Source organism: Pavona decussata, unplaced genomic scaffold (genome assembly GCF_977016875.1).
Source record: "Pavona decussata unplaced genomic scaffold, jaPavDecu1.1 SCAFFOLD_210, whole genome shotgun sequence".
In the NCBI taxonomy this organism is placed as follows: domain Eukaryota; kingdom Metazoa; phylum Cnidaria; class Anthozoa; order Scleractinia; family Agariciidae; genus Pavona; species Pavona decussata.
In genome coordinates this window covers 125,260-135,287 of record NW_028145615.1, presented here as the reverse complement: position 1 = coordinate 135,287, position 10,028 = coordinate 125,260, and the positions used below count along the sequence as shown (strand labels likewise).

The following is a 10,028-nucleotide window of genomic DNA, read 5'->3' as shown; positions in this document are numbered from 1 at the left end:
CTTATTGTTGCATACCACCAAAATGGCCGCCTTGACGTAACGCGTACCTGCACTGAATAGGCCTTATCACGGTTTTCGACGCCATTTTGACGGGTAGGCAAACAGACTTGAAATAACAGGATAAAGGATTTTAAGAACAAAATTGTTCTTAAAATCCTTTTCCTAGTGCCAAAAGTTTCCAATTCATGAATTTTTCAGAAGCGATGTTGTATGAAAATTATTTGACATCGGATTTCCATACAAACACTGTTATTTCAAGCCTGTTTGCCTACCCGTCAAAATGGCGTCGAAAACCATGATAAGGCCTATCCGGAATCTTTGTTAGATGTTTTCGTTAGCATTTTTGGCCTTGACCCTGTACAAACAACAATGGATTCTGAAAAGGGAAGGAGCAACTGACCGATAAAACCGTTCATGTTACTGTAAGATATTCGGCTGTAGTGTGAACATTAAAAAGATCTTAAAACAAAAGATTGCGCATGGTCGCGGATCGCGGCCCTTTCAGCAGAAATTAATTAATTGCGGCACCATTGTTGTCGTGGCAACGTAAAAAAGTGAAGGAATCCCAGTGGCACTCTATTGTTATCCCTGATGTTTCCTTTGAACTTAGACTGAATGCATAATTAATGTATAGGGCTGTGCTGAAATCTTGCCGAATACTGTTAAAAAAACAAACCACACAGTTACGAGAACTGCCTGTTTGGTTATCTCTAACTACTGTAGCGCTTGGTAAATCGTCTTCTGGTTTATCATTGCCATCAGAGTCTGCAAGCGCCTTCAAAGCTCACCGGAGGTAAGAAAATTCTCATCACTGCCAAAACGTTCATGTTTACTGTCGATCTTGTATTTGTAGACTTTCCGAGGCAAGCAAGCAAAGTTTGTTTTTAGTCTAAATTTGCCCTACGTGGCTCTAAACATTCTTAGATGTTACAGTAAGGTTTCAGAATTATTCAAAGTCAGTTTATTTTGTGCTTGAAGAGGTTTTTAGCGAGTCGCTACAAAAATGGCGGACAATACAAATAACCTGTCAGTTATGAACTGTCCAGGATCAACACGAGGTGCTTATGCCACTGAGCCACTAGATAAAGTCGCCGTTTTTATTTTTTTTAATATATTATAATTCACAAACGTTTCCCATCACTGTGAATGTGCGTTACACGCTGTTACACGCTGAAACGTTTGGCTGAAACTTGTGTGCAACGGCGCTGCGCGAACCAAGTTTCACGAAGTGGTGTTACACGGTGAAACTCTTGTTTTCTCAGCACTGCGACCGTTGCGAGCCGTTGCAGAAGTAGAAAGCGGTTCTATTTTTCGTGAAACTTGTCTCGCAATGAAAGTTCGAAAAAGGTTTCACGAAACCGAGCATTTTACACGGTGCCACGCCTGCTGAAACCGCTTGTTTCGCAGCGCCATTGCATACAAGTTTCAGCTAAGAGTTTCAACGTGTAATGGCGGTTTTAAGACGGTCGTACAAAATTCTACAACCGACGATCTTTTCTTTCTTCCGGTAAGCTCGTTTGGCTGCTTTAAACTGATTATCAGCCACTTTTTGTTGCGACTCGCTAAATGCTTCTTCAAGTACAGCCGAGCATGAAAAAGAACTCGAACTTGCGACATAGCAGTGGTGAGATATAAATATTAAGCCCCGTGGCGCGTGCACGAAAATCTGAAAATGACAAACAGACTGGGGTTTCCTGTTTTTCCTCCCGAGAGGAAAAAGGACGCGATAGGAGATGATGAGGGTCTTATCCTTTCTTCTCCTTGCTGGAGGGCCCGGTATAATCATTTCTCTTACTTTTGCTTTACACGTTTCGTCGCCGCTTGAAACCGGGCTGCGTTAGCAGCAGCGTTTAGCCTTAATTAACCCAACCTGTTACTACATAAAGTTTTTGCATGTCTGTGTTTGTAACGGGGTTCTTGTTCTTGTTAAAAAAGACAAACAGACTCAATGGAGTTTCTGTCTTTCCTCCCTAGAGGAAGAAGGACGCGATAGGAGATGACGAGAGTCTTATCCTCTCTTCTCCTTGCCGGCCAACAATCATTTCTCTTGCTTTTGCTTTGTACGGCTCTTCGCGAAATAAAATGAACGCGGCCATGCTGAACCGCTTGAAATGGGCTGCGATTTATAGTTAACCCGAACTCAGAACTCGCAATTGCCGCGTTTCAAATTCCACATCAAAACCATCTAGGAAGATCTACTTTGTAGAAAATTTCAAAGGTTTCTGTCCGCCAAACTAGATCATATTTGTTACCATGGGCTTTGAAATGGCACTGATTTCAAAGCTTACTGAGTCAAAATGAGTCGCTGAAATACGCTGTAAAGCTGTTGCATAAAATTCAGTAAAACAATGTTTCTGTAGGACTGAAAACTGAGTAACATCTTCCCGCTTTTTTCGATGTTAAGTTCAGATTTATCCTCTAGTTAACAGGCTCTAACAATACACCATAATTTAATGCTGAGTAGAAACAAAGACGGTCGGTAAAAGATACCTACAACCGGCAGCGGCGGTCGTATCCAAGGGTAATGGGTTTCTAAGCGAGCTAGCGCGATTACGCACTGCAAACATCTGGTATTATCGATATACCCGTTTATAAATACCTTCTAGAGTACCAGGCAGCGTAAACAGTGTTTATAAAATACCAGATACAATTAATTTTCATTCCGTAACGAAATGCAAACTCAGTTAATATTACGTTTACATACTTTATATTGTCGTGTGAGCTTCGATTCTGGAACTTTACTAGAAGGAACGTAAGGCCAATACAGAAGCGAGGATCACCGCGGAAAAAACGAAGATCTCAAGATTGAAGCGAAGATCTGAAAATTAACCAAAATTTGCATGATCAAATTGAACACTCAGATATAAAACTGTCAAACCTCGTAAACACTACAGAAAATATCTGTTATTTCAGAAGTTTGGCATTTGACCACATTTTACCGCGATTTTAACAACGGTGTCAACAGTGGTTTACAGTCGCTGCCGCGAAACCACAGGAGAAATGAGTACATGTTGTACTCCTGACATACTAAAAAAAAAACTAAAAAGGTGACAAAGGTGGGAGGGTCGAATAACCCTCATTTCGAGTCAACAGTTGTGTATGTTAAATTTAGCTACGAGCTTGTGGGATCGCATAAAAAAAACCCAGTCTTCAAATGTCGTAAATGGCATAGAACACTGAATGAACAGAACATTAACGTCGCCAAATAATCCAACAATCCTTTATTGTTTCAGCTGACTGTTTATATTGCTCAGTTTCGTGAATTTAAACAGTGAGTTATGCAATATGCTATTGAAGCGAAAAATTTATCAACTGTGAATAACACTGAATAAACGTTTAAACCATTTCAATCCGAAAAACGAAGATCTTCCTAAAAAAAACCCCGAAGATTTGCAGAAAAATCGCGGAGAAAACGAAGACCGTGGGTACCCATAGAGAGGCTCAATACATGGCAACGATTTTTATGCGATTTACTATACCGTACAACAAATATTGTGTTGCAGAGGCAATCAAGTGGGATTGTTTGTTGTGCGTATCAACACCTTCGCGGGCAACACTCAGATTTTCAGGCGTTTCTTTCCATGATGCATTTCTTATTTGAGTTCAACTAAAAACTTAACATCGCTTTACTGGAGTCGTTCATTTTGAGTATTTAGCGGGTTCATTTGGACCCATAATTAAACACGCCGAAATTAAAATCTATTCGATATTCAAGACAGAGGATGAATATTCAAAATGATTAAAATCGGATAAAAGACAAGTACACCTGTTTTGTGCAACCGGGTGTGCCACGACGCAAACACAAAATTAACTCTGCAGTGCATGTTGAAGTGTTTAAGTGAAGTCATGAATTGCCAGTTGAGCGTTTGTGGCCCTAAGGAAACGGGAAACCATAAGAGGCAAAGGAAAAAAACCTCACCGAAAATTTCAATAACAATATCTTAAAACAATGGATGTGTTTAGGGTTAGGCCTCACTTGTTCACATTAGCATAAACAAAAAAGGACTGGCTGTATAAATTGACAGAGCCGTTGGCAAACTTAGTACTCGCTGAAAATTTGATCGCAATATGTTAAATAGTTTTTGAGAAATGAGCTATGAAATTGTGAGGAGTTCAGTACAAAGAATCCGGGAAAAGTTAGAATGTTATACCAAATGTTAGGGTTTTAATTAACACAAAGAAAGGAAGGAACGTTTACGGTCCTCTGCTCCTTTTGACTTCTTTTGTTTATCTGTCTTTTTAAAGACAGATCTATCCGTTCATAATCTTGCGTAGCACCAGCATTAGCATATTTTCCTTCACAATATTAGTTCTTTCCTAGAAATTACTGAAGTAGATAATTCAATGCGAATGATTTACAACAGTAGTTCATTACTCTTACAGTGACCTCGAATTTAAAGGTGTTACACCGTAATTGCATGTAAAAACTTTTTGTGAAAGTCAACTTAAAAGAAACTACCATCTATAATGACTTCGGTTTAATGAACAACTTCAAATAATCGAAAATGCGAAGAAAGGCTATTTCCAGGAAATTTCTACTTTTCTATTTCTACTTCTACTCTTTTAGTATTTCTAAATTTCATCGTATACATATTTTTGACTTGATAATGACGTTAAGGCCCGGTTCATACGTCGAACTTTACATGAGCCGAACCTAATCATTTGGTTCGGCGCATGTAAAGATCGACGTATGAATCAGTTAGGATCGACAGATTTGTATTTGGGTCGACCCGCCGTTCTATTCGACTGCGCCAGTCGAACAGAACGGCAAAAGTTCGACTTCGATTCATACGTCGAACTTTACACGTGCCGAACCAAATGCATACGTTACGTATAAATTATATAAATTATATCTATCCCAGTGGCATGCACAAAGGACTTCATTCTGAACAAGATGGCGGGAAAAGAGGAATGTGGTTATTCTTCTTGTTTCGAAACAACTAAATATATTTGTCTGAGATGCGAAAGATTTAAAAAAAAGAATCTATTCTTGATGTGCACACGCACTTCAAACCGACAGAAACTTTCCAATACAGGCTATATCAAAGGCGAAGCGTCAAGACTTCTCAGAACAAAATCTTCAAAAACAACATTTGAAGAAAACATTACTCTATTCAAACAGAGATTACGCTACTGAGGTTACCTCGATAACCTCATAGATAAAACTCTCTCAGAAGTCAATTTCAGCGAAAGAATGTCGGCACTACAAAACAAACAAAAAACGCGCAAAAACATTTTGCCGTTTGTTACGGAATATCGTCCTTCTGTGCCTAACCTAAAACCATTATTATTATCATTCAGATGAGTAAATGGCACTTGATAGAAAATCAGCCTCTGCTAAGAGAGATCTTTAAAGACCCTTCCCTACTTTCGTACAGAAAAGGGAGCTCTTTGAAAGACGTACTCGTAAGAGCAAATTAGTATTGAAGGTCATATTCTTCCTATCTCGACCAATAGGAGCGGTTTTTGGCCTGTCTTTATCATCATCATCATCATCATCATCATCATCATCATCATCATCATAATAATAATAATAATAATAATAATAATTTATTCACTTAATATAGCGCCTTTTAACATTAAAATGATCAAAAGCGCTTTACATGAATTTAAAAATTTTATATAAAAAATATAATAACTATAAAGAATTATAAGAAATATCAATAAAAACTAATACTAAAATAAACTATTGACCACTCCCAATTCCATTTTACCAAACAAGCTTTTCCATGTCAGAACTCATCTTTCCCGCCTTTTTGAACCTTGTTGAGAAAAAACGACAGTCGCTGACCACGAAAATCTACTTTCTCGCTTGAGCTCTAATTAAGTTTGACTTCAGTTAGGTTCGACGTCTGAGTCAACTGCCGAACTTAATTATTTGGGTCGACCTTAATAGGTATTAGGTTCGGCTCGTGTAAAGTTCGACGTATGAACCGGGCCTAAGCCGGCGTCGAAACGTCCTTTTTTTACGTTACAGCTTTTTAATCGCCAGTTCGGCCCTTTTTAGTTACTCGAACACTTTTCATCAACAGCAATTTTTATCTTATAACACAGTTCCAGTGATTGTTATTTCCGTCAGTTGTAGTATCCTGAATTAGTTACTAGCAATGCATCACCTCGTAATGATTAAAGTGGCCCGAATAAACAGCAACTGTGACGATGGATTTTCCTCAGTGAGTCGTGTCACTCAACTGTTCAAAAGAACTTTTACGTAACTTAGCGACTTTGGCGACTAACGGCAAAACGATTAGCTCAAGAGCTACTCACTTGCACGGGAACGAAGCTCTTCACAACTTCTTCAGCGCGCGGGATCTGGCTAACTGGAATTCGATGACAGTAAAAGTTCACGTGGAGTGATATATTTTTAAACTTAAGATTGGTAGTACAAGTAAATCCCCTTGCCAAAAGGAATCTCAACATAAGGTATTTTTGAACTGAAGGAAACACCGACACTGTTTGCGAATCAACAAAAGGTACGCTTGACTCTGCAAGTATGGAACAGAAGATCCGAGTCTCTTTGAATCCTAAAGTTGTCAACAAATTAAATAATCTCCAAGAAACTTGAGCTGTTGAAGGGGTGATGGATAAAGTTCAACTTTCAACGTGTACAGGATCTGGTTTGAATACTGAACTGTCGAATACGCTTGTCGGTTTACAACTCACATACTGGCGTTTTACTAGATAGATATCTCTTACTAACAGCCAATGTTGGCAAAACCTTCCTAACACAACTTAAATGTCCAAATTTTCAATAAGGAATTCATGATGAAGAAAAAACGATGACAAAGTGAACGGTAACCAGTAGTGTGTTAAAGGTTTTTTAACGTGGTCTCTGATTAAAAAAATAATAATAAATAAAAGAAAAGAAAAAAGCAACCTCGTTCCCAGGGACAAGAAGAGGAGGGGGCCTGGGAAAGAGGTTGCCAAAAAAAAGTGTCACATGTACCCGGGTGACTACAAACGTTAATAATTTATAATCATTGACATCATTAGAGGAATATTTTAGAAAGTAAGCAAAACAAAAGAAAGTCTACTAACAACAGAACAAATTAATGAAAACTATAAATAACACTTAAATTGAAGTCCGAAGGCTTTGTTCAATAAAACATTTAACTCACTTAACAAAAAGTCATTGGAGGGGTAGGGGCCGGGCATGCTTTACAAATCCAGTCCGTGTTTATAAATCCCATCCAGTCTTCGTTTTCCAATCTGCTTAGCCAGTTCTGTACGGTCGTAGAAAAAACCTAAAGCTACTCACTTCTTGACAAACTGTTTAACCCTTAAACAGTGATCAGCATCAAATTTCTCCTTGTAATATCAATGCCTATTCAACCCCTGAAGCCATGAGAATTAAAGATATGATCAGGCAAGCTGAATTTTTTTGATGCTGTAACATCTTTTCCCCAGTAGGTTTATAAGAAAAGTATGGAGACAAGCTAAGAGAATTTGTTATTTAATATTAGGGGTCACCCATGATGAATTTTCTTGATATTTTAATAACTTCTCCCCAGGTCTTTTATAAGATAAGTATGAGAACAAGATAAGACAATGTATTCTTTGATAATATGGGTTAAAGAGTTAACCCCTAATATGACTTCACGAGTCGAATAGGTATCGATATTACAAGAAGGCATTTGATGTTGATCAACCACTAGAAAGGGAAATAAGCTTTGACAAAGATCATTTTGAGCCTCATTAATTAAATTTCATCACAAGCCACGGGATGTCGCTATTTTTGAGAGGTGATTAGTTTGGGAATGCAACCATATTTTAGTTATTTAGGGTCTGGGTAAGAGATTTTGGAAACAAAACGAAACCTCAATGATAATCTGGCCACAGGAACTCCCGTGGTAAGCAAAAGATGAAATTAACGTATTCTTTCGTGAACTCCCTTTCCAGCTCTTCTTAAAGTCACACTATCAAAGCCTCCTTGAAAGATGTCGTCCAAGGCTCTCAAACAAATTACCATGCCAGTGGCGATTGTAACGCGGAGAAAGTCAATGATCAGTGTTTTGCTGCTAAATGGAGTTATCTTTACCATCATAATAACAGTAATGGTGAACAAGGACTTGTATCTGAAATGTAATACGAATACCAAGGATCTGCAAAACCAGGAAGCCTCACTTTCTTTAAAAGTGACAACACTGACTCCATCGCCAACCAAAGAAGCAATTCTCTCACACAAGACATATTTAATATCTCGAACACGATGTACCCAAGAGATATTTCTCCTGATTATGGTGTTTACCAGCCCTTCTTACTTTGATAGAAGATCAGTCATTCGTAAAACATGGGCAACTGATCCATCCATGAAGACGAGATGGAAAACCGTGTTTCTTCTCGGTCAGGCGCCAGATGACAGCGTACAGAATGAATACTTGGAAGCTGAGGGAATGCTGCACAGAGATCTAATACGAGGAGCTCAAAAAGATGAGTATAATAATCTTACCTTGAAGACGCAGATGGGTCTAGAATGGGCATCAAAATACTGCGATTTTCAGTACCTACTCAAGGCTGATGACGATGTTTTTGTTAATCCTTACTTGCTGGTGGACTATCTTCGAAAGCCTGACACACCCACAACAAAACTTTACACAGGAACTTGTTGGCACGGTGCGATACCTTTTCGAGGAGGGAAGTATGGAGTATCTGTGGAAGACTACAACAGAACAAGGTATCCGGACTTCTGCCCCGGTCCAGCATATGTGTTATCATCAGATATGGTCCACAAGTTAGTGGAAATGTTTGATGTCAGTAAGAAGCATTTCAAACTGGAAGATGTTTACATTGGCCTGCTGGTAGAAAAAATGGGTGATGTTAAAGCAAGGCCTCATCCATCTTTTCGTTACTCAGGGGAGTGCAAACTCTCCCCAGATACTTTTACTCAGCATAGAGCCTCGGTTCAATGCATGGGGGAACTGTTTAACATAGCAATGAAGGAAAGAGTAGAGCACGAACTTGCACAACTCAGGAGCTCCAGAATGACAAAAATTGGAAGCAACAATACTGAACATTACTACATGACTGGTCATAGGGTTTAGGCAGGTCTAGATAAAACAGCGTCCTCTGTGTGATATCATAAAATAACCACTTTCACTAAAATGTTAACAGGTACGCCTTTTTCGTGAAGTAGTTTTTAGGTGAAAGGGAAGCCGATTTTACCCATTTGCACCATCGGATCACAATCCTTGAGCAAGGTAGATAAATAGTTTTCTTCCAGCTTGCAGTTTCTGCAAACCAAGTCTGAACTACAGGCAGAGCGAGTTTACTTAACGGAAATTTCTCCACCGAACAAAACAAGCAGAGAATCCAAAATCACTGAATTTGGCTACCGATTGAACATGTAACGACCGGGGGTACGATACAGTGCGGTTTACACCAAGTTATGGTGTTTTAAATAATACCCATGCGTTGTTGAGTGTTTGAGGATTGGAGGACGCGGCACAGAATACGGTTTGAACCAAGCAGACTTTTTTCGAACAAAAAGCAAAATTTTATCAACATTTGAAAAAATTTATCATTTATGGTCTGATCTGTTGTCTTGTGTTTTTTATTTTCACTTCTTCTGCATTAAAATCCATTTTCCACCAATTCTCGAGTGTTTGGAAAAAGGAGTATAGGTGGAAAAAGAAGTGGAAATCAAAGATAATTTTATTTTAATGAGGATAAAATTTTTTTTTTTTTCTTCGAAGCAAGTCTACTCGAATAGTCGAACCCTGTACTTCCCCTTGCTCATTATTTATCCGCAGTCTACACGTACCACGCTCGTTTTTCTGATTGACCGGGATACACTCACATAAGCGGCTGCAAGAGCACGTAACAGTTCGAAATTTCCCCTTAGAGCACATGTTTCTAGCAGTTTGTCATCGAATTCTTCTCGGTTAAGTTGTTTTTGACAAGAATGATTCTTAAACACGTTCGTTCTTGTCCGTCAACGATTTGGTTGTGCTACATGTATACGTACAGCTAGTATGTTCAAATCACTGATCAGTCTGCCTCAAAATATGTATCAAAATATGTATCATAGT

At 38.7% G+C, this 10,028-nt stretch overlaps 1 protein-coding gene across 1 annotated transcript; it reads left to right on the top strand.

Annotated features, from left to right (window-relative positions):
* The first annotated feature begins 364 nt into the window (after positions 1–364).
* On the top strand, positions 365–9,520 carry LOC146460558 (beta-1,3-galactosyltransferase 5-like). The gene is made up of 2 exons (XM_085087935.1): positions 365–793; positions 7,900–9,520. The coding sequence occupies exon 2, from the start codon at positions 7,938–7,940 to the stop codon at positions 9,039–9,041; it is 1,104 nt and encodes a 367-aa protein (XP_084944061.1). The 5' UTR covers positions 365–793; positions 7,900–7,937; the 3' UTR covers positions 9,042–9,520.
* The last annotated feature ends 508 nt before the right edge of the window (positions 9,521–10,028 follow it).

Excerpts from the sequence above, each read along its gene's own strand:
- LOC146460558 (XM_085087935.1), top strand. The coding sequence starts at position 7,938 with ATGTCGTCCAAGGCTCTCAAACAAATTACCATGCCAGTGGCGATTGTA.